The sequence below is a fragment of the Erpetoichthys calabaricus genome, chromosome 2 (assembly GCF_900747795.2).
Source record: "Erpetoichthys calabaricus chromosome 2, fErpCal1.3, whole genome shotgun sequence".
Lineage (NCBI taxonomy): Eukaryota > Metazoa > Chordata > Cladistia > Polypteriformes > Polypteridae > Erpetoichthys > Erpetoichthys calabaricus.
In genome coordinates, this window is record NC_041395.2 from 341136396 (window position 1) to 341162442 (window position 26047).

Consider the following 26047-nt stretch of genomic DNA (forward strand, 5'->3'; position numbering starts at 1 on the left):
CCGCAGTTCTTTCTACTATTTCTTTCCAAATATTTTATTTAAACAGATACTTGACGATAAACACACCCAAGTGTACAGTGTTGTGCATGAACTAGTTCAAAAGAGCACGTTCATCAAACAAGCTCATTTTTCTAAGAACGGTGAGCTTAATGTAACGTATTTGCCAGTGAAGAACTTGAACGTGAGCGAGTTCAGTTTTAGGTGACGTTCTGCATCAGGTTTAGGTCCCGATTAAATGTTTTGCCTTACCCTGTAATGTAGGGGTACGGTATTCGGATAAGCACAAATAGTGGATTTTCATGAATATTTATTTTGTACGAATTTTTTGCCATTTATTTGTATTCGGAAAAAATAACGTCAAATCCAATAGACCCTGTCTGTGTCTGCCTGCTTGTGCTTAAGCTGCACCCCCCACTGATATGAGCACACGGTGAAGCTCCCCTTTCGCTTTTAGGAAAACGCTGTACTTCGTGAGGCCACTTTATATTTTTCCCCATTGGACATGCAATATGTGATGTGAATTTTGACCGGCAGTGTAATCCGTTAGTTCACCTACACGCTGGCTCCTCAGTCAACATTTGTGTCACACGTTTGCAAATAGAGCGATAATTTATATGTATACTTGCATCTCTTTAATTTCTTTTTTGACTGGGATGATATCAGCATATATGGTTATACGTGTTTGTTGCTGGGTGTAACTCAGTAAAGTGTATTTAAATAAAAAAGTCACCATAATTATTGTATTTTATTCAAGAACACTGTAATAGCCTAATACAGTGAAACCTCAGTTCACGAACGTCTCGGTACACGTACAAATCGGTTTACGACCAAAAAGTTTGCCAAACTTTTGCCTCGGTTCACGACCACATACTCGGTATACGAACAAGCCAGTTTCCCTTTCGGTTTGTGTGTGCCGATGATTTCCGCACGTGTTGCATTGTTCTCGGTCAGACGTACGTGCTTGCACTTACGTGCATGCTTTCGCTGTGAACACTTTGTGCTCTATTTCATTTCCCTTCCGGTTCGTACACGCCAATTACTGTATTTAAGCACGTGTTCAGCCTCTCCCTGTTCATTGTTCTCAGTCAGACGTGCGTGCTTTACCTCTGAACTCTTTGTGCTCTACAGTATTTCGTGTGCATTTGCAGTTAACCATGGCTTCTAAGCACTGTAACCTCCTCTCCACCCAGTTCCTCCTCACTTCATGCCAGACCTCGACTCATGCAAGGTCAGTTTTCTTGGTGGTTTATGGTTAGTTTTTGTATTATGGATTTTTCAAATGTTCATTTTTCAGTTCGTAGCATGAATTGTTGCAATATTACTTTTCTTGGTTGTTCATTAATTTACGGATTTTTCAGATGTTCATTTTTTTTCCTTGCGATCGGGTTGTAAGGCTATAGCGCAAACTGCTGCAATGTTACTTTCTTGGTTGCTTGTGGTTGGTTTTTAAATAAAGTTCGGATTTGTTCAAATGTTCCTTTTTTTTCAGTGTTATTCAATGTTTTTACATTTAATTTACTATTACGATGTGCATTCTATGGTGTAATTAACTATATTTGTGCATAAAACTCTTTAAAAAAATATATTTACATACAGTTTGTACCGTCTGGAATGGATTAATTGTATTTACATACAATCCTATGGGGGAAATTGCTTTGGTTCACGACGAAATCGATTTACGACCAGAGTTTTGGAACAAATTATGGCCGTGAACCGAGGTTCCACTGTATAAGGCAAGCAAAATTTAAACAAGTAAACTCGTGGGTCATTTATTCTCACTCCTTAAAAAATACAACATGAACTGAACATGAACTAGTTCAAAATTGAAACGGTTAGCTATGAACGTGAGTTCATTCATTTTAATCTGCGTGAACTGAACTTGGAGCGAGTTCTTGTGAGGTGTAAATTTGCACAACACTGCTGGTGGCTGGCTCCTTTTATAGGGTACTCAGAAGTGCTCCAGGTGTCTGGTGATCTTCTTCCGGCAGCATTTCCAGGGTGTGGTGGGATCCCCACGTAATAGAACTGTGCAGGATCTGCAACGCCCCCTGGCGGCACACAAAGAACCTAACAGGACTGTAGAAAACTCCCACTCCCAGCATGCCCTGCAGGAATTCGTGGTGTTGTAGCAACCCAGGGACGGCGGCCCTCTATCCTCCCAGAGGAGATAAAATCCTGAAGACACTCTCTCCATCAGCCCATCCATTATACAGGCTGATACAAAATGAACTGAACATGAACTAGTTCAAAATTGAAATGGTGAACTATGAATGTGAATTTATTCATTTTAATCTGTGTGAACTGAACTTTGAGTGACTTCTTGTGAAGTGTGAACTTGCACAACACTGCAAGTGTATCTGGGACCAGGTTATAGAGTAGGCTACATGGTTCTGCTTTCCTGAAGAATTCTTATAGTTTTCTGTGTTTTGTTTTGTTCTTTCTTTTTTTTTTGTTTTTTTAGGAAAACTCCACTGATCTCATTTTCCGTAACGAGATTACATCATTTGATCATCCCCATGAAGTTATAACAAGAAAGAATCAGGTGGAGATTCCATTCAGCTGCTCTTTCCCTAAGACGAGTCATGTTTCCAGCTCTTTCATCGCACACAAGGCCAACTACATGTTCTCCGAAGCCGGCTTTGGGACCTTCACCTACATATTTGAGTTTTATGAGAGCAGTGAATTCACAAGGATCATCGACCCCAGCCGATACCCCATTGAGGTGGAACTCGAGCAGATGCTATACATGGAGATTGACGTACAGTCTTCGATTGCCAACACCAAGCTGTTTGTAGAGTCTTGCCGAGCCACACCTCACGATGACCCCTATGACCCCATCTATTATGACATTATTTCAAACGGGTAAATATTATTTTTGTGTTCTGCACTTATTTTGTCAAAGAAACAAAGGTGGGGTTTCACTGCATTCAGGATGTCATTCCATCACATTTATGGCCATAAAAAAATTTGGGGAGTGTAGAGAAGAGTGATCTGAAGGTGAAAATGGAGAAATCCTTGTAAACTCATATCAAATTACACGGTGATATAGAAATATAATGTTCATCTATTAATACTAGGGGGCTTTGCCCCCTGTTCGCTTTGCACGCCAACCCCCAGGCGGGCGCTATGCGCTAGCCATTTTGTGGTTTACAATTTAAACAGATTGTTATTTTCATGGGAATTGTCACATATGCATTACAGAACTAACTATTTTAGCATTACAGCGAGTAATTAACCATATTAAAAAATAGTAAAATGTAATAATTTGAAAGTAAATTATGTTATGTTGCGTTAAGAGTTATTTGTTGCCATTATACGATTTCATTCTGTTTGGATTTGAAATTAACTTGCAAATACTTTTTAAACTTACACTTTTACTGTAAAACTTCAGTAAAAACAATTTTTTGAATTAATTTTTTGTCAATATCGCATTGAATTTTGATTCTGTGTTTGGACTTACACTGTGACAATGCAATGTATAACTGCTCGTGATTGAATTTCGTTTCTTTCTCTCTAATAAATTGTTTCCTTAAGAGGCATTAGCTCTCTGGAAATGTGTTCTTTTCAATTGTGGCGTTTTAATTAACTTGAATTTAAATAATTATAAATAAAAAAGGTATTATCCTCCCCCAGCATGCAATATGATGGTTACAAGATTACATGAGAAGTATAAGGATAATTTAGCTCACTTTACTGACGGGTTCACGCAGTATTATAGACGGGAAGCTTATGACAGACTCTACCAAGCAATGTGGGGGTCTTGACCTACGCAGTCTGCCATCTTTCGTTGCCACGCTGAAAGGATTTTCACCGGACGGAAGACAGGATCTTCTGCCCGGCAGCTTCAAAGTGTTGGCCGTAGGTCCATCCTTATATTCTGTTCGCTCCATGTGCAGGCTTTTGGCTCCGGAACCAAACAAGGACAGGAAAGGACTCAAATCCCACCTTCAAAAATACAGGAATAGCACAATGCCTACATACAGTTCTCATTCTCCCAACAAGGAAAGAGAATAGTGTGCTGACAGAAGACAGAAATATACTAGTCTGTCTTTAGGCTGACTATTCAATTCTCCAGTTGTCTTTAGCTCTCTAGTCCTGTGCTTGGGTCGACATTTTTGGCATTAATTCGTTTGACTTCATCATTTCTCAGTGCCAGGATTGCCCGTGTACTCATTTCTTCTTTTGATAACCCGTCGGGATGAAATTCAATAAGATTTGGACATAATAAGTCTTCTTTTATTGGGAACTTAAAGTGAGAAAAACTGCGTCAGTCAAAAACACTCAGACGAATGAGAGGTGAGAGCACCGTGTGCGTGTTTGAATATGGTTGAGAGGAGGGCCAAAAGTCTCGTCTCGGGGACTTGAAATTATCTCTTTGAAAAAGACTTATCTCAGGATTTCCTTTTATAATAGAGAGATATGAACTAGCTTGTGGTCTAGCTGTCCGCAGCTCTGAATGGAAAGCCAGTTTTTAAATAATCCATTTGGCTGGGTCAGTCTCTGTGGGTGCAATTGTGCAGCTGCGTTGATGGGGTAATTGGGGCGAGTCACACCTGCACGTAAGGGTGCGATCATTCTCAATTGCTTAATCGGCTTCCCGCAGTGTGTGATTGAGGCGCTGTGCCCACAGAGCCGTATAAGTATGGGCTGGCACAGAGAAAGGAAAACAAAAGGAGAAATGAAAAAGAAAAAAAACGAAAGAGGCTTGGAGAGAGGTCAGTGCAGTCAGGGGTCCCGTGTTAGAGCGAGTGATCGGTGCTCAAGGGACAGGATCGCGCCCACTGATTATGAGTGGGTTCGGTCGAGGTGGTGTCCTGTGACTGTGCGAGAAGGAAGATGGGAGGACAACCAACCCCAAGCAGTCTAGCAGACGTCGACAGAAGCAGCCAAGACAGGGGTCGGTAGTGTGAGGACCGCGGTGGCTGAAGTCTCTCCAGAAGAGCAAGCCATGGGTGAGACTGGAGAGACAGGGAAGGAGATTGTGCTTGGCCGATTTGCCCCAATGTCTGCTGCAGGTTATTCTCATGTTTTAGCCTTGTTTTAAACATTTGGATTTTTTTTTACCTATTAGTTTATTGAACTTTGAGCACTGCAATATTTATTTGGACACTGTTTTTGATTTTAGTTTTTAATAAAAGCACTTGCACTTTTATCTACCATCCCCTTGCACCCTCTGTTGGAATGATACATGCGGTACATTTTATTAGTAAAACTGTTTGTGATGAGCCATCTCTTGGAAAGACAGAGGCATAGCAACCAGGTGGACACACAGACAGACACACCGACACTTACAATTGATTTTTCCTCCTCACCCTTCCATACTGATATTTGTGTTCAGACTTTCTCTTATTGTTCATCTATGAGGCAGCGTGGGAGGCTTAGATATATCTGACATTATTATAACTTAGATAGATATTATTTTTTTATATTATTATTTTATATTATTGTTTGCCTTGTAGCTCTAATGTGAACATTTCAGCTGGACATCGACTTCTTAGATAGATAGATAGATAGATAGATAGATAGATAGATAGATAGATAGATAGATAGATAGATAGATAGATAGATAGATAGATAGATACTTTATTAATCCCAATGGGAAATTCACATTATCCAGCAGCAGTATACTGATACAATAAATAATATATATTGATAATAATAATAATGCAGGTGAAAAACAGACAAAAACTTTGTATAATGTTAAATGTTAACGTTTACCCCCCAGAGGGTGGAATTGAAGAGTTGCATAGTTTGGGGGAGTAACGATCTCCTCAATCTGTCAGTGGAGCAGGACATTGACAGCAGACTGTCACTGAAGTTGCTCTTCTGTCTGGAGATGATACTATTTAGTGGATGCAGTGGATTCTCCATAATTGATAGGAGCCTGCTCTGCCACAGATGTTAAACTGTCCAGCTCCATGCCAACAATAGAGCCTGCCTTCCTCACCAGTTTGTCCAGGCGTGAGGCGTCTTTCTTCTTAATGCTGCCTCCCCAGCACACCACCGCGTAGAAGAGGGCGCTCGCCACAACTGTCTGATAGAACATCTGCAGCATCTTATTGCAGATGTTGAAGGACGCCAGTCTTCTATGGAAGTATAGTCGGCTCTGTCCTCTCTTGCACAGAGCATCAGTATTGGCAGTCCAGTCTAATTTATCATCCAGCTGCACTCCCAGGTATTTATAGGTCTGTACCATCTGCACACAGTCACCTCTGATGATCACAGGGTCCATGAGGGGTCTGGGCCTCCTAAAATCCACCACCAGCTCCTTGGTTTTGCTGGTGTTCAGTTGTAGGTCGTTTGAGTCGCACCATTTAACAAAGTCCTTGATTAGGTCCCTATACTCCTCCTCCAGCCCATTCCTGATGCAGCCCACGATAGCAGTGTCATCAGCAAACTTTTGCACGTGGCAGGACTCCGAGTTGTATTGGAAGTCCGATGTATATAGGCTGAACAGGACCGGAGAAAGTACAGTCCCTTGTGGTGCTCCTGTGTTGCTGACCACAATGTCAGACGTGCAGTTCCCAAGACGCACATACTGAGGTCTGTCTGTAAGATAGTCCACGATCCATGCCACCAGGTATGAATCTACTCCCATCTCTGTCAGCTTGTCCCTAAGGAGCAGAGGTTGGATTGTGTTGAAGGCGCTAGAGAAGTCTAGAAACATAATTCTTACAGCACCACTGCCTCTGTCCAAGTGGGAGAGTAAAAAAAAAAAAAGTATCAGGGATGCCAATGTTTTGAATACCCTCCACAGTATATTTATGGAGTCCATGTCTTTTCAACTTGGTTTATATCACCTTGTCCAGATTAATGAGCACCCATGACATTTTTAAGTTTGTTATAAAAATCACAATTTATTTATGATAATAATCTTCTGCTTCTTCCTCTTCATCTTTTTCCACTTTTTTGTGTGGTCGATGTGCTTGATCAGCCTTCTCCAAACAGTTCAGTCAAGTCCTTTTCCTTGAGATCTTCTTTGACTTTATCCATCCACCTGTACTCTGGCCTCCCTCACTTTCTCTTCTCTTGGACTTCTATTCCCGTCACTCTTTAGACCATGTCCATACTACTTCAACAAATCTTCCTGTACTTTCTGAGATGTCTTTCCCACTTTCGTTGTACCTCTGATGGTTTCATTTCTTATTCTGTCCTTTTTCTGTAACTCTGCACATCCACCTCAACATTCTCATTTCTACCACATGTAACTTCTTCTCCTGTACTCCTTTTTACTGCCCATGGCTCAGCTCCAGACACCATTGCTGGTCTCATCACTGTCTTAAAAACCTCACCTTTAACCTTTTCCTTAATTCGTCAATCCCACAACACTCCTGATACCTTCTTCTAATTCTTTCATCTACACTGCACTCTCTGGGTTATCTCTGCATCTACTTCTCCATCTTGGGCTACCACTGATCCTCAATATTTAAATGTCTCTGCTCTTTTTAGTAGACTCTCCCTGCAGGGTAATTTCTGAATGCTGAACATCATCAAACTTCATGTCTTCTTCTTATTCTTCCTATTTATCTTCAGCCCTGTATTTTCCAAAGCTCTTCTCCATTCTACCAAATTCCTCTCTCCTTCCTTGCCTGCAGCAAGGGGATTGGTCTTTTATCCCATGACTCGACACATCCATAACCAGATTGAAGAGGTAAGGACTTCAAGTAGACCCCTGATTTAGGGGGGGGGGGGACTTACCTGTTCCCCCAACAGTGATTTTAACCCAAGTCCTCACTTCCTAAAACATATCCTGGACAATCCTCACACACTTCTCTGTTCCTTGTGACAGTGTTGGTTCTGCTCCATGATCCTGCTTTACTTCTGGGAGCCTCTCAACCCAACACCATTGGTAACTAGATGAGCTGGTCTGATGGGGACAAATCAAATTGAACAAGGGGATGGTGGAAAAAGGTGCAAGTGCTTTTATTAAAAACCAAAAAATCAAAACCAGTGTCCAAATAAATATTGCAGTGCTCAAAGTTCAATAAATAAATAATCCATAAATTGGTAAAATAATCCAAATGTTTAAAACAAGTCTAAAACACGAGAATAACCTAAAGCAGTCATTGGGGCAAATCAGCCAAGCACAGCTCCTTCCCTGTCTCCAGATCATCCATGGCTTGCTCAGCTGGGAAAACTTCAGCTGCCGCAGTCCTCACACTACCGACCGCCATCTTTGCTGCATCCGCCGGCGTCTGCCAGACCGTTAGAGGTCCGGTTTTCCTCCCTTCTTCCTTCTCACACACACAGTTGTCCCTCAGATCCATAGGGAGGACTTCACCTTGATAGAGTCTACTACTACACAGTATCAGAGGGTGCGATCTGTCACTTGAGCGCTGATACTTCGCTCCATATGGGAACCCTGACCGTGCAACAACAACAACATTTATTTATATAGCACATTTTCATACAAAAAGTAGCTCAAAGTGCTTTACATAATGAAGAGAAGAAAAATAAAAGACAAAATAAGAAATTAAAATAAGACAACATTAGTTAACATAGAAAGGAGTAAGGTCCGATGGCCAGGGTGGACAGAAAAAACAAAAAAAAAACTCCAGAAGGCTGGAGAAAAAAATAAAATCTGCAGGGGTTCCAGGCCACGAGACCGCCCAGTCCCCTTTGGGCATTCTACCTAACATAAATGAAATAGTCCTCTTTGTAGTTAGGGTTCTCACGGAGTCACTTGATGCTGATGGTTATACAGACTTCTTGCTTTTAATCCATCCATCATTGTTGGAACATCATGGTGCTTTGGGTAGATGGTGGTGGCACAAGCCACCACCAATAGGACACCGGAAAAGGAAACAGAAGAGAGAGTAGGGGTTAGTACAAATTTTGAATGAATAGTTATTATAATGAATTGGATATACAGAGTGTCAGGATTAAATTACAGTGAAGTTATGAGAAGGCCATGTTAAAGTAATGTGTTTTCAGTAGTTTTTTAAAGTGCTCCACTGTATTAGCCTGGCGAATTCCTACTGGCAGGCTATTCCAGATTTTAGGTGCATAACAGCAGAAGAAAGCCTCACCACTTCTTTTAAGTTTTGCTCTTGGAATTCTAAGGAGACACTCAGTTGAGGATCTGAGGTTACGATTTGGAATATAAGGTGTCAGACATTCCGATATATAAGACGGGGCGAGATTATTTAAAGCTTTATAAACCATAAGCAGAATTTTAAAGTCAATTCTGAATGACACAGGTAACCAGTGTAGTGACATCAAAACTGGAGAAATATGTTCGGATTTTCTTTTCCTGGTAAGGATTCTAGCAGCTGCATTCTGCACTAATTGCAAACGATTGATGTCTTTTTTGGGTAGTCCTGAGAGGAGTGCATTACAGTAATCTAGCCGACTGAAAACAAACGCATGAACTAATTTCTCTGCATCTTTCGATGATATAAGAGGTCTAACTTTTGCTATGTTCCTTAGGTGAAAAAATGCTGTCCTAGTGATCTTATTAATATGCGATTTAAAATTCAGATTACAATCAATGGTTACCCCTAAGCTTTTTACCTCCGATTTGACTTTTAATCCTAATGCATCCAGTTTATTTCTAATAGCCTCATTGTATCCATTATTGCCAATCACTAAGATTTCGGTTTTTTCTTTATTTAATTTGAGAAAGTTACTATTCATCCATTCTGAGATACAGGTTAGACATTGTGTTAGCGAATCAAGAGATTTGGGGTCATCAGGTGCTATTGATAAATACAGCTGTGTGTCATCAGCATAGCTGGCTCGTCCCCTCTCTCACTCTCGCTCTCCAAGCCTTTCCTTCCTTTTTCATCTTTTTTTTTTCCTCTCTCAGCAATCGCTCACGTTCTTTTTATAATGGGGACGTGGCACAGGTGTGGCGATTAGCAGCTCCCGGCATCAATTACGGACACAGGCGATCCCACACACTGTGCACTTCAGTGCGGAAACGCCCGCGCCCGTATCACACCCGGGAACCGCTCAGGCCACACTACCATGCCCTCTACTTAAGCCACGAGTGTGGCGATTATTTATTTAAAATGGCAAACAGCCGTGGACCTCACTTTACCACAGTCCTCCTTTCTCTCCTACACCTAATATGAAAAAACAAAACCCACAAAAATAGAAAAGCCAGTCAGTTATTTTCCAACCCGCTATATCATAACACAGGGTCACGGGGGTCTGCTGGAGCCAATCCCAGCCAGCATAGGGTGCAAGGCAGGAACAAATCCTGGGCAGGGCGCCAGCCCACCACAGGGCACACACACACACACACCAAGCATACACTAGGGACAATTTAGGATCACCAATGAACCTAACCTGCATGTCTTTGGACTGTGGGAGGAAACCCACACACACACGGGGAGAACATGCAAATTCCATGCAGAGAGGACCCAGGAAGCGAACCTCATGTCTCCTTACTGTGAGGCAGCACCGCTACCACTGCGCCACCGTGCTGCCCAAAATAAAAAAGTGTGCCGTCAAACATTTCGGGTGTTACAGGCAGATGTGTAGATGGGTTTTCCATAGCAGGAATGACACTGATGTTAAATTTCTGAATGTTTTAGGTGTGTTCAAGATGACACGACAATCGTCTACTCCAATAACCAAACCGAGTTCAGATTTGGGGTTGCAGCTTTCAATTTCATCGGAGACTACAGCCAGGTAAGCAGATTTGAGCGAGCAGATCCAAAGAACGTGTTTAGTGGTGAGATGGGATCAGTGCAATGATACAACACAGATGATTTTTTTGTTTAGTGCTCTTCACGGAGTACAGGCCAAAAACACGGAGAGATGCATTTGCTGAAAAGCATTTTATCTTTTCAAGATAAGTATTTTTTTAAAAGGTAAGCAGTGCTGAAGATGCCCTGCGTTGTTATCTCACATCAAACCTACACTTTTCATGATCTGCCTGGTTCATATGCCAGAGCTCTATTGTTGGATTTTGATTCAAGGTTCAGTCTCACATACTGATTGGGAAAAACTGAAGAGTATGAATGTAAACCCATTGATCACATTATGGATTCTGAACTTTCTTGCACAGTGGAACGAAGCTCAAAGTAGCTCAAAGTGCCTTACAAGACGAGGAAATAAAAAATAAAAAAATAAAAATAAGATTATACTAAGTGCATTATTGTGGTATTTTCCTCTACTTACCCTTTACCTAGGGGTAAGTGTACTCATCGGATTCGTTACCGGGTTGGCCTACTGTAGGTAGAAAAAAAAAAACAAAACACAGAAACTCAACAGTACCGTATGAATGACACACACACACAGCTCTAGCACTTTAAACCACACACATACCTTAGGAATAACACAGCCTGTTATTCTCTCAGCACTTCAAGAGACTTACTTATTATTGGCATGAACAACATACAATGTTTTAATGATATCTCAGACTTAAATATTACTTTTGGTCTCCAAGAATACATTTAAACATACAAAGGCTCAGCATCCTTGACTATAGGCCATTTATCAGCCAAGAATGCCTTACTTTATGTCCTGTTCCCTAATATTGGGTGGAGCTCTCACCCTCAGCCTTAATAAACCTCGCAGCACAAAGCGTATGGCAAACCTCTGGCTGCACCAGGTGCTCAAAGAAATCTACCGTATTACTTCAATCACTCCAGACATGAAGACAAAGCATAGAAAGTTAAGAGGAGCGTGGTATTTATTACAGGAATAATAATAATAGTAGAATAAAGAATAATAGAAATTAGGACTGATAGTAAAGTCTGGATATATATAGTCTTTAGAAAAAGCCTGTGAATAGTTTAAGATGACAAGGATGAATGTCGCAGGTGGCTTGTGATCTGGCACTCGTAGTTGTTCATGAGATGCTTTTCTGACGATCAGATGGAAACGGCTGCACGTTGCCATCACTCTGCTCTCTTCTTTGACATCTTTGTCCCTTCTTCTTCCTCCCTCCTTGAGGCATATTTATTCTAAACTTCTATGGGTGGTTTGCAAGATGTAATTGTTAGATATTAAGATTGGCTGGCTGTCAATATGATGAATGAATTCACTCTCCATTTTCCCAAAAATGTAAACTTTTTTTGATGTTCTCTGAGGTATAGGCATGTCTTCCTTTCCCAGGCTGTAAAATCATTAGATGTCCATCCTTTCTCAGGCTATGAAGTAATTGATAGCCTGAGCCACCAGTATGTCTTCCTTTCTTTGTTGGAACAGCTGTTTTAACTCTTTTAGGGCTAATTTTTTTTTTGTTTCTTTTCTTCCAGGGCTGAATATTTTTCCAAAAACTATTTAAAAAAAAGAACACAAAGCAATTGAAATCAACAAAAAATATTTACTTTTTGACAAATGTTACTGTGAAGTCTTGTGAAGTCCGGTAGCCAGTTCGGCTCCCACGGATCAATGTCTGTGTATTCCTCCCACGCGAATCTTGCAGTAGATGCATCGGCTGCGCGAATGCGCTCAGCTGGCAGCGGATCAGCTGGCACGGCATCGGCTGGTGTCCAATCAGCTGATGCCGGCTTCTCACTCTCTTATTCGATCTCCTGATCACGGTCAATAAAATCCGATTCTGAAAAATCAGAGTCCGACTCCGCGATAATGCGCAAAACATTGTCTGCCGAGTGTTTTCTTTTCTGCACTCGCTTCGCTCCTTTGTGACATGTCGATGCCATCTTGCCATTGTTTACATTTCGCAACTCACGCACACGCAAGGATTAGTTGCCGAGTCAACGAGTCTAGCATTTCTCCAAGCACAGGGGGAATGCCTGCGATGTGACAGTGAGTTTTGTCACCATTAACAGCTGATTGTTGTCCTCTATCCCTGGATGTCGACTTTTGTCGACATTCGCCCTCAACCCCTCCTGTCGACAAAAGTCAACATCCGCCCTAAAAGAGCTACAAGTGAGGTATAACTGCGAAGAAGACATGCTTTGATTTGTTCTGAATGTAGTTCATCTGTTGTCTTGTCTTGAACAAAATATAATGGAAATATAAACCAAAATGTACAGATTTTGTACCCCACAACACTAAGTAATAAAGAATAAAGTAAGGTCCGATTGCTGGGAGGACAGAAAAAACAAACAAACAAATCGCCAGCACAGAAAACCAGCAAAAGAATAGCAGAGAAAGTAGGGGTTAGTATGGATTGTGGTGCCATAATAATAATGACAACTCATTGCATAGATAACAACCTACAACCTAGTTAACAATCTTAGCTGGAATACAAATACAAAAAAAAATTCCTTTAAATGCAATCAGCACTTATTTCTCCTCCCTAAACTAGAGTATACATAGACCTCATGTCCTTTTATCGTAGTCTGTTATCAATTTCAGTTTTATTGCCTGGTTTAGTAGTCCGACAAACCAAAGCGTAAAAAAGCTCCAGCAGATTACTAAGCATGCAGCTAAAGTTATTGGGGCTGATGGAGATGATCTGACAAGTGTGTGTCAGAGGACAACGCTAAAGCAACTGCCTAATTGCAAAACTTACTCAGACTTAACAACAACAGCAATAACACTGTAAAGAAGATCATTACATGTCACCCCAGATCTGACTCGGGAGTAACCATCATTAGGGCAAGCAGTGTGGCGTAGTAGTTAGAGCTTTGGACTTTGTGAGCTAAAATCCTGCTACTGTCACTGTGTGACCCTCAGCAAGTCACTTGAACTGCCAGTGCTCCAAAAGAAATGGAACCAATTCTATCATAAATGTTGTAAGTTACATTGGATAAAGGCATCAGAGAAATAAATACTGTAAATGTAATTACATAGAAATTCCAAGACTGAGTCATGCTCACGGTTAATGCCAAGAATAGAGAGGAAGGGCAATAACCTTAAAATATCCTTCTTCTTCTTCTTCTTCTAGGTGTACATAAGCTGTACTGTCATTCTGTGCATCGCTGGGAATCCCGGAACGCGGTGCGCACAGGGCTGCATGAATAATGGCTCTTCAACTGTATACTTTAGACGAAGGAGAGCGTTATCTTTGGAGAGCCAGGAGCACTTCATCTCTCAAGGGCCTCTCTATCTTACAAAAAGAACTCAGTATAATAATGGTGAGTGTTGTGGATATAAGAATAAGGCAGCAAAGGAAAAAACCCCAGAGTCCCCACTAAACAACATTAGATTTGACTTGAATTGCTTTATTATCCGTTTATAAAGCAATTAATTAATCAGAATCAGTTTAAACTGTAAATCCTTTCTGTTTTCCTCTTGCAACCTATGAGAAAAAAACAAAACTGACCTGCAGCTAAAAAACAGAAGCGTAACGTGAGTAAACAGCATAAGCTGACAGCGGCATATTATGTGCACAGTCTAATAAAATGAAAGCTGGTAATAAGGCCAGACGAGTTCAGACAGCTGCGATGTGTAGTGGCCTAATAGATAATATTATCATAATAGGTATGTGTTATTCTGGCCTTTCATTTATATATAAAACACCCTAAAAACAGCCACCCAGGATCAAAGGGTAAATTACCAGAGGGAGAGGTTGATGACAGACAGACAGACAGACAGACAGACAGACAGACAGATAGATAGATAGATAGATAGATAGATAGATAGATAGATAGATAGATAGATAGATAGATAGATAGATAGATAGATAGATACGAAAGGCACTATATAATAGATCTTTCTAGCAATCAGCCACAATAAATTCAACATGATAAAATGATAAACCAACAAATCTTCCTCCTTCTGTCCCCCACTGAGTGTTGCCTGCTGCCTCCTGCCACTGACTTTCCCTTCATGTCAGACCCGGGAATGCTTCCCGTGTCAGGCTGTGCCCTTGAGGAAGCAATTCTTTGCCACGGAAAAAGAAGTAAGGCGACTTTGTCTTCTGTCGACCCCCTGGGACCCCAACAGGGGCTGCACTTCTGGATCCAAAGTCCAAAGCACCACTTCAAACATCTTTAAGAAAGATGTAAATGTTATACTAAACAGCAACCCCTCCCAAATACAAATATGAACATCTGGCTTGGAGAATAAGGGAGCTGCGGCAGTCAATAACGGACATGTAGGTGACAGTAAGATGAGATCAGACCTGTTCAGTTTTTTTCTAAAGGTTTATATTTAAAGGCGTGTTTTTTCCATGAAAGGAACATGGTGAGAGAAGTTTGTTCCCCTGGCTGAAGTCACCAGCATTCAACACTTGGAATGATTCATCAATATAATCTTAATCCCAGAGTGAATCGTTTCTGTTGCTGAGTGAGCCAGGATGATGTAGCTTATCTCCCGAGGCAGGGAGGTAATGTGGATGTTTGTGAAAGTCAATCCACATTTCCACTGTCTTGGTGGAGTATCAGGTTATCGGTAGCTCACCAAGAAACAAGATGAGTCACCTCCTTTCTATATGCTTTTTCATTACCATCATTAATTAGTCCAATGGGGTATATACTGTATATAAAGGATAAATTGCATAAGCCAGGTTTTGGGGGGCATATGCATTTTCCTGTTTTTTTTGGTGTACATATACCTTCACACTCAAATCTATATATTGTAGGCGGAGTGGTGGCTCTGAGGCTAGGGATCTGCACTGGCAATCGGAAGGTTGCCGGTTCGAATCCCGTAAATGCCAAAAGGGACTCTGCTCTGTTGGGCCCTTAAGCAAGGCCCTTAACCTGCAATTGCTAAGCGCTTTGAGTAGTGAGAAAAGCGCTATATAAATGCAAAAAATTATTAATTAAAAAAAAAATTATTATTATTAAAAAAATTTAAAAAATTAATTATTAAAAATTATATAAAAGTTTTATAAATAAGACCCCAGGTTTAACCAGTGTTCCAATGCAACCTCTTAACATGCAGTTCAGCTCCACTGCCACTAGGGGGAAACAGTGCCAAAATGAGGCTCTGATCGGGAAGGAAATGACAGCAGATACTGGGGGTCTTAATAAAGCCCAGTCTGAGATGTTACGTCAAATAAATAAAATGATTCCGTTGGATTTACAGCTTAGCAAGTAACATAACAATTTAACAAGATGCAGGTTTTTCAGGGAATTCACTGGCCTATGGCGATGAATTTTTATAATCAGCGGATGTGTTTTTTTGTTATTGCAGATTCCGGACAGATCTTGAGTCAGAACATTCTGGTTATTGTAGTAGCTCTTGTCGTGGCCGTCATCCTTGTCTCCGGTGTTGTGATATACCGAGGAAAATTGCCAGGGGTGGTCCGATATTCACGGCTTCCATCTGCAGAGTGCTGAGAATTGGGAGAATGAAGGGCGGCCTGAAGACGATGGTTGACTTTATAAAGACAGTTGATTTGTGTTACTTAGAAAAAGCTTTAAATAAACTGAATGCTTATTTTACTGTTTAATCTGTGGCTACAATTCAAAATTAACAAAACATTCAAATATTAAAGCTGGGAGAAGTGATCTGTGATCAAACCTAAATAATATGCTAGCATGAAACATTTAATGCAGAGATTCTTTAATTAAAGAGAAAATAACTTCAGTATAGAGTGCCTTTCTCTTCTGTCTGTCGTGGTGTCTCTTATCATGTATCAAACAGCCATGTATTTCTACTTCACATTTTGGAAATTATAAAAAGTGAAATAAAATGCTATAATGCACTTTTAAATCCTTCCACAATTTTGCTAAATTATCAGAAGGGTCACAAGAAGTCCAGGAATTTAAAAAGAATTTAAAACAATGCATGTTACGTGCAAGAATGTTGAGACCTCTTCTCTAACAGATCGAGCCTGTCCAAGATGGCTGCTCTTCTGGTAATGATGGTGTCAGAATAAAGACACAAAGTCATCGTGAAGGTTTTGGGCAGCCACCCGTATAATCTATCCTGGCTGCAAAACGGTTTAAAGAATTGTGGTATGTTCACAAGTCGGAGTACAAAACAGAACTGAAGTCTTTGAGTTAAGATGGTGTCTTTATTGGCCGGTTAAGGAAGTGATGTCATCTCTAGGGCCGGAACCGGAAGTGTCGTCATCTCTAGGGCCGGAAGCGACGTCAACAGTGTCGCCAGAACCTGCTGGGATTTCCAGAGAGTGGTCTGCAAAGAATTGTGAGTGATAGTTAATGCACCCCGTCTCCCCCTGGTATGTCGTGGAATTACTATTACATAGGCCCTTTAGCTGCTTCCTACTCGCATGTGTGTGACAATGGTTTCTGGGAGGAAGAGGTGAGTTCAGGTGGAGTGACCCCGGAAGTGACATCATGATTGACAGCATGTCAATCCTCCTTTTTGTCATTATCTAGCGAACTCTTGGTCTGGGTGGTAATACAGTTAACTAAGCCCATAAGTTGTTCCCCAAGCACACATGCGTGACAATAAATAGGCCAAGAGGATCGCAATCCACAGATTGTAATTGTCTCTATACATCAAACTTGCTACTGGATTATAACTTCAATTTCCGTGGATTAGAGTTTTGTCTGAATGTACTGTATGTGCTGTCTTAAGCCTGCTTGTCCATGTGGTTTCGTTTCCATCTGGGAAGCACACCCACTCACACCAAATCTTCAGATTAGTCTCGTCCGTTGTTGGAGATGAACGTGTAGGGGAGAGCTCTGTTAGCAGCGGTGTTATTTTAACATTTTTTTATATATCATTTCGAGATATCCTGTATTTATTCATCCTGAGGGGATTTAATAATACTACATGTACAGTATGTACAAAGTAGCATGAGTCGCAAACAAAGGGCTTAGAAGGAAAAGGAAAAATCAGCAAAAGTCCCATCAAAGTCTAAACCAGCCTCAAGTTTAAGGTAACAGCCTCCCAGAGACAGACCTGGAACAGATGGGTCAAGGTACAGACCTGCCAGGACCTGACATGGTAGCATCGGCTCTGCCTAAGAGCAATAGTGAAACACGAAACTATGAGTGAGGCAGGCAAGGAGCATTTGTCGACTCCAGGAGGATCACTGGAGCCGAACATGGCCTTTTCATCCCCACTGTCAACTTCATCTAATACCCATCATGAATCTGCAACATTATCTCTTACTGAACTTGCAACTTCACCCAGTGAGACCGGGGAAGATCAAAACACACTCTCCGAGCTGAAGGTAATGATGGCCGTGCTCAGGGAAAATATAAATGATATAAGGCGAGATGCAAAGAAGAACAATAGAGAAACAAAGAATGAAATGAAGGTCCTAAATGAGAAAAATGAGAAACTGCCTCAGAATATGAAAGACCTGGAGCAACATTAAAGTACTAAATTTACTATAACCTTTACAGAAATACTACGAAAAATTTATGAAAAAATACAAGAAAATACAAGTAAGTTAGAGAGCAAAATTAAAGTGCTTGCTACTGAGCTCAAAGATGTTAAGCAAATGTTCACAACCCCTATTGAAATAGTTGGACAATCGGCTTCTTCCATGGATGAAAAAGCATCTTCCTGAAAAATGGGAAAGTCCAAACCCAGTGAAATTCATTGCTACACTATTCTCTAAAATAACTGGAGAGGACTTCAAATCGGACATCGAGATCTCTGTGGCCTACCGTATACATGGATCAAATACCTCCAAACCAAAAGGCCTAATTGTCCGTTTTGAGAAAACTACAGGCCAAACAAAATCTCATGTCCCTTCTCAGACAGAAAGACAAGATTATTTTTGAAAATGCCCGCATTCATATTTTCCCAGATTTCTGCGCTGCTACATCTGCTAAACGCATCGCATTCTATAGCATTATGCAGCGCCTACGTAGAGGTGAAATCAGATACAGCCTCTTGTAGCCTGCCAAACTTAAAGTGGTTACTGAAGATCAGTAACCAAAATATATAAAGAGCTGAGAAGACTGATCCCGACTTACTTTTGAAATACACAATCATGAGTCACACTGTGTTCTGGGAAGGCAACGAAGATTCTACTTGAAGCTTGCATTTTGGACTGCTTATGAAGCAAAACTTGCTGTAAATATTTTATATTGTGAAAGACACCTGGAACACAGACAGAGGCAGACTCAGAATGTCCCAAAGCACACACGTTTTTTTGTGCACAATGCACAGTCCTTAACAGCACATACAGTGCACAAACCAACAAGAATAATGCTCACAGATACCCAGTCCTTTTTTTCTCTTTCCTACTTCTGCAGCCTCCACTCCTCTCTCACAAGCTCTGTTCTCTGCCACCCGACTCCGGCTCCCCGAGAGGAATGATGCAGCCCCCTTTATACTGCGCCTGGAAGTGCTCCAGGTGCTGTCCGATCAACTTCCGGCAGCACATCCGGGTGTGGCGGAAGTGCTGCATGCCAAGGCTGCGGAGCTGCCCAGGTGCCACCAATCAGTTGCCACAGGCCTCAGCATGGTTAAGCTTCTAAGCTCCAAGCCCGTAGCCCCGATTCAACCCAGGGGAGCTGCCTTCTCATGTCCCAGGGAAGGTACTGTCCTCTCCCCCGGTTCTCTCCTCAGAAGGGTGTCCCAACAAGCCAAGGACCCTGGCCGTCTGTCACAATATATATTGTGCCCACTGCCACTGGCAGATGCGCCGGCCCTTCAAAAAACCCCTCTTAAACAGTTTTTCAATGGAAAAGAAACACAGTCTTTCAGTACCTCTTTGCAGGATCAGTTGCCGGCTTGCTGCATGACTCACTCCTTGCGCAGGGCTATAAACATTTAAAAGATCGAGCCGTGGCCTTCCTATGTGCTCTCTCTCTCTCTCTCTCTTCTGTCGCTTTTACCCCAGGCATCCTATGCTCCGGCTGTTGCTGCCAGCCCGCTGGATCCCCTTGATGAAGAAGATTTAGTGTTCTTTTGAACAGTAGCCGGGGTGGTGTGTCACATTTGACAGCTGTTTCCGGTGAGACCAGTTCGCCTCTGCAAGAGACTTGTGTTTGTAACGGACAGAACAACAATAAAGTTTCTACTCCTTGAACTCTTCTGTGCAACTTTGTTACCCATATATATATTATTTTATTTTTTATTTTACTTTTTTACCATCCATTTCCTCTTTTTTTTAATCAAGCTGCAATTATTACATTGATATTTCTTTAATTAATTATATGCACATTTGGGGCACTTATGGCTACTTCTTGGCTAGGGGGTGGAGAGAAAGTCAGCAATGCTATTCCTATTTTATCCCTAATACCCCAATAACCGTTAGTGACAACATAACAATACGCTTCATATCTGTATCACCTGGCAATAATATGAAATATACTGTATGTCAAAGCTATCCTAAGCTATCATAAGGTGGTACAATGTATCACCTTACCAAAGACTACAATATGTAACAACAATAGTTCAGAAGAAATATTTCCGTGACCAAATAGTGAATTTTGTGAGCTGGAATGTCAAGGGTCTCAATCATGAATTAAAGAGAAAGAAATTACTCTTGCACTTAACAAGTCTAAATGCCAAGACAGTATGTTTACAGGAGACTTACTTTTTAAGCAAGAGCCAGTTTTGGTTGCACAAAGAGTGGTCTGGCCAAATTTTCACTCTAGCTATACAAAGAAAACCAGGGGTGTGGGAATCTTAATACACAGAACTATCCCATTTGTAGTGTCAGGAGGAATATCTGATTTTGAATGGCAATATGTCATGGTGACAGGCAATTTATCTAATACTAAAATGATTTTGATTAATATCTATACACCTAACACAGATGAATGAGCTTTCTTCCAAGATGTATTTTAATCTATCCCTAATGTGAACACTCACAAAATCATGATGGAGACTTTAATTGTATTTTAATTCCACACCTGGATAGATCCTCAGATACAATGGTGATAACATCTAATACTGCAAAGCTAATTACACAGTTTATAAGAGATCGTAACTTATCTGACCCATGGAGGTTCTTAAATCCTAACGTAAGAGAATATTCCTTCTTCTCACCCATACATCACTGTTACTAAAGAATTGATTATTTCCTTATAGACAATATTTTTTTGCCCACTATCAAATCTTGTAAGTATGATCCTGTTTTGTCTTGGTAGAATAATACTCTACTTTCCGCTTTTGTATTATTAATATGTAGTCTTTGTCAGAACACCTGAAATCTCCAAGACCACTGTTTATATGGTATTGTACCAAATAACTTCTCCCCACCTTCCTTTCTGCATCTACAACCTCAGGCAATTAGGTGTAGTAAAAGACAAGCAGGAGTTAAGGTACAATTTAAACAATGTATTATTGATAATATTCAGAAATAATAATAATAATATGCAAAGTACATTTGAATATTAGCAACCATACAACCTGATAAATGGTGATGTGTAGTTTCAGGCAGCACACAGACTTGTTAGTTACTTAAAATGTCTCTAGTTAAGGCATCATTTGTAGTCAGCTTTAATCAGAACAGGCCACATGCCTGTCTTAATATGGCTGCTGAACTGTGCTCTTCATTGTGTTGTTCCTTTCAGTTCATGGTGTGTGAGATGGTCTTTCATCAGTTTGGTAAGAGAGAGAGAGAGTGAGGTAAAGCAACCAAATTTATAGGTTTTCTGTCCAACCCCTAGAGCCAATAGGACATCATGGTACTTAAAGGCTTCTGTTATAAGCCAGTTCCAAGCAGCCATACTTCAGACCAATGGGGGAATAGAACATCTTCACACCTGACCCAAAACCATATGTTAACGTTAAGCTTGGCAGTTAGGCAGTCGGTCTTTCCTGTGGGGGTTGACTGAGAAACAGCACAGAAACACTTGCCAAACTTGTTTAAGGCACTTCCCCCAACCCTGTTGTAAAATTACAAAGAGACTCATTCCTAAAGGGATGTAGTAAACATGAATGCTTCTCACTAATGTAACACTAATATTATATTGCTTTGCCTAAGTTACAAATAAAGACACACAAAATATTTATCAACTTGTATGCAAAATTTCACATCACAACACTCCACCCCGATAAATCTTTTGTACAATGTCTTTATATTATAATTAAACAGTCTTAACTGTTTGAATAGTTCTGTTGAATAACTTGTGCTTTGGTTTGCAGTATTTGTTCTCCCAGTGTTAAAAGTTGTGCGTGACCATTTGTCCATTACATATTTTATTTATTTCAAAGACAATGTGAACAACAACAACAACAACAGCATTTATTTATATAGCATATTTTCATACAAAAAGTAGCTCAAAGTGCTAGTGAAGAAAAGAAAAATAAAAGACAAAATAAGAAATTTAAATAAGACAACATTAGTTAACATAGAATAAGAGTAAGGTCCGATGGCCAGGGGGGACAGAAAAAACAAACAAAAAAAAAAAAACTCCAGATGGCTGGAGAAAAAAATAAAATCTGCAAGGGTTCCAGGCCACGAGACCGCCCAGTCCCTTCTTGGTATTCTACCTAACATAAGTGAAATAGTCCTCTTTGTAATTAGGGTTCTCACGTAAGGGCTTGATGATGATGGTCATGCAGACTTCTGGCTTTTAATCCATCACTGTTGGAACATCACGGTGCTTTGAATAGATGGCCACCACCAAAAGGACACTGGAAAAGGAAACAGAAGAGAGAGCAGGGGTTTGTGAAGAACTTGGATGCACTCTTGATGACTTGTATCTGCTCCGGCTTGCTTCAACTGTTCCTTTAGCTTTCTGCACTCTTCATATGTCATCAGATCTGGTGGTTCAAAATGAGAGAAGTCCACACCTCCAACTAATCTAACCTACTGCACTTTAAGTCTATTGTAGTAATTATTTTCTTAATCTGTACTGGTTTTGTGTCTAACTGCTAATTAGACCCCTGTCCCAAACTATCTGTTTAGGCATATGCAGCTGTACAATTAACATCAAAATTTGAAAGGTAACACACCATAGGTGCCAGTACAACCACTTCTGCCCAAGTAAGAGCACATGTGCCACTGCATAAACTGTTTACAAATCAACATTTGTGGCCCCAATTCAGGCATTTGGGGTTGACTTAGTTGCCTCTTGTGCTTTTCTACCCTTGGTGTAACCTTTGACTGCCATCAGCCTTTACCAGTTTAGGCTGGCATCACCACCATGAAATATCACAGCTATGTAACCCTCATCATTCCTCTTGTAGGCCACCCCTAGAGTTGTTTGCTCACCATATGCATACTAACTGTGCTAAACACCTCGGTTCAGAATTGGCCCACTGGTCCTGTGCTTGTACCACAGCTGACAACCGCAGCAGGGCTTCCGTGTTTGGCTGGTTAGACTTTACCTAAACATCGGAGCCCATATGACTTGCAAATGTACCAGCTGCACCTGCTTCATCAATTTTCTCAGTATACCTTTCTTTAATAATAGTACCTAACAAAATTATCCCACTTAATTAATTAATACCCAGAATCTACACTCTATGAGTCCAAAATGAATGTTCTTATTTTTGGCATTCCTAGCTGGTTTGGTCAGTTTCCACCTCTTGGAATACAAATTTGTTGCAGTAATGAGCAAACCTTTTTTTTAAACTATAGCTATTGTGACTAGTCATATGATTGCATGACTTGTGGACTTGTTACTCACTTAAACCCCAGTAAGTATCTTTTTCTTGCTGTCTCTTCAGTTCTTCTTCATGTCTTTGTCTGTCGTCTTTTCCTCTTTCTTTATTCGTTCCTCTATGTAGGCAGGTCTGTAAAATGGAAGGTGACAAAGCAGTTTCTGTCCATCACAACAGATGCTATAGTTATCTCTCACCATGCCCCTCTGATCATGGAGCTTAAATTACTGCATCCTACACACTCATCTCGTAGCTGGCGTCTTAACCCCCTGTCATTAGCTGATGAGAATTGTACAGAATTCATATCCAAGCAAATTGATTATTTTCTTGAGACAAATGCATCTTCCAAGGTCTCAGAAGGTATACTCTGGGAAACTCTAAAGGCATTTTTAAGAGGACAGATTATTTCATATCTTTCTCACAAAAATAAACTGAAAATCAAGAAGGTGCCTGAGTTAAAACAGCAAAATTACCAGAATAGATCTAGAATATGTGATTTTTCCAAATGAGGTACTCAGAATTTAACTGCTTGACACTTTAAATCGTGACACCATTATTATGAAAACAGAGAAAAGACCAGTAACATCTTAGCCCAACAAAGCCACAAGCAAGAAGTTCGTAATGCAATAACAGCAATTAAAAACACAGACGGAGATAAAATTATTGATTATAAAAATATAACTCACACACTTAGAGAGTACTATAAGTCCTTATATTCTACTTAATTGAAAGAAGATAAGACACAATCTAATGAGTTTCTTGATTCATTGGAGATACCACAGCTAGGTACTCTTAATGCTGCGGAACTGGATACAGTTCCAGTTCTGACACTTTCAGAATTACTAGGTGCTATAAACTCACTTAAAAGTGGGAAAGCAGCCGGCTCTGATGGCTGCCCAGTGGAATTAAAAAAAAAAAAACTCAAATAAGTTAGCTCCACTATTATTAGCAATGTTTATAAAAGCTAAAGACAAAAAAAGTCTACCTTATACTTTCAGCCAAGCATTAATTACCATCTTTCCCAAGAAGAATAAGGACCTACCACAATGTGCATCACACAGACCAATCTCTCTTTTGAATAATAATGTTAAGATACTCTCCAAAGTCCTAGCTAGGAATATGACAAGACCAAACAGGATTTATTAAAAGCAGACACTTATATTACACTAACAGCAAAGGTTAGAAGTTAATATATTCACCCATTATATCTAACACCCCGGAGATTTTATTATCTTTAGATGCAGAAAAAGCATTTGATATGCTTGAAAGAGACTACCTATTCACCACATTGCACAAATTTGGGTTCGGACCAAATATATGTGCATGGATGAAAGTACTTTATAATAGTACAGAAGTCTCATTTCGTATTAACAACATTATTTCAGATAACTTTAAACTAGAACATATCTCAAACATATACACTATTCAATGTCTGGAAAATGTCCGTTATTAAAACACATAGAGACATGTACATAGATAATATCTTTGCATCCTATGAACAATTACGCTTCAAATACAACTTCTCATCAAAACAATTCCTTCACTATTTTCAGCTAGAAAGTTTTCTAAACTGAACCTGCCCAATTTTCCTCACCTTCCACCTTGTTCTATTCCAGAAGAATTATTGATCAGTCTTGAAGACACAGATAGCATCTCTACATTTTATAAAAATATTTTAAAGTGTCTTCCTATCAAAGACTCCAGAGTACATTGGGGAAAGGATCTGTCACTCAATATTTCAGAAAAGGAGTGGAAGGCAGCCATGCACAGAATACACTTGAGTTCCATATGTGCAAAGCATTCAGTCATTCAACTTAAAATCTTTATCGAGCATGTCTTGTTTAAAATTGTCTAAAATGTTTCCAGGGCAAGATTCAACCTGTGAACGTTGCAATCAAGCTCCAGCCTCACTAGGCCACGTGTTATAGGTCAGTCAGTCATTGTCCAACCCGCTATACCCTAACACAGGGTCACGGGGGTCTGCTGGAGCCAATCCCAACCAACACAGGGCGCAAGGGAGGAACAAATCCCCAAGCAGGGCGCCAGCCCACCGAAAACATGTTATAAGTGTGCACCAAATTAACAACATTTTAGACAAAAATCTTTGCGTGCCTATCAGACAGCCTTGGTGTCACAATCACTCCTAACCCATTAACAGCTCTGTTTGGTGGACTCCCAGATGGCCTTAAAGTGGAAAAGGCCAAACAAATTATAATTACCTTTACTATACTACTAACACGTCGACTTACCTTGCTCAACTGGAAGAATTCCACCCCACCACTCTTAAGTCAGTGGGTAATTGATTTCTATACTACTTGAAATTGGAAAAAATCTAATTCTCACCTAAAGGATCTGTTCAAATTTTTTTTTTAAATATGGCAGGATCTAATCAATAATATTTTAAAATAAGCTTCTATTTAAGGGAAAAGGATACCCTTCTTTTTTTGCTCCTGTCTGTCTCTCTTTGGTGGGGATTAAATTTGGCTTTTATTTTTTAAATTTTACTTGACTGTGTGGAATGGCATTTGTTTCTAATTAAAATAAAAAAAAAATAATAATAACAAAAATAATTTATGCTCCAATAGGAACCTGGTAGGACAAAACTTCTTCTTCAGAGGGCTGTTCAGAATTGCTTTCATTCCACACTCCATCTTCACGGGCTTCGGCTGTACTGGACTGTGTTGGCCTTTGTTGCTAGTGTTAATTGTTTACTATGTAGTGTATGTAAATAATTATCACC

General features: G+C 40.3%; 1 protein-coding gene across 1 annotated transcript in view; it reads left to right on the plus strand.

The window, feature by feature from the left end:
- LOC127526759 (uncharacterized) overlaps positions 1–16515 on the plus strand; it is an 83071-nt gene extending 66556 nt beyond the window's left edge. The window contains exons 10-13 of the mRNA XM_051923456.1: positions 2462–2862; positions 10542–10638; positions 13814–14003; positions 16006–16515. Of these exons, the coding sequence (XP_051779416.1) occupies positions 2462–2862; positions 10542–10638; positions 13814–14003; positions 16006–16151 (834 nt within the window). The 3' untranslated portion in view covers positions 16152–16515. The remainder of the gene's footprint in view (positions 1–2461; positions 2863–10541; positions 10639–13813; positions 14004–16005) is intronic.
- The last annotated feature ends 9532 nt before the right edge of the window (positions 16516–26047 follow it).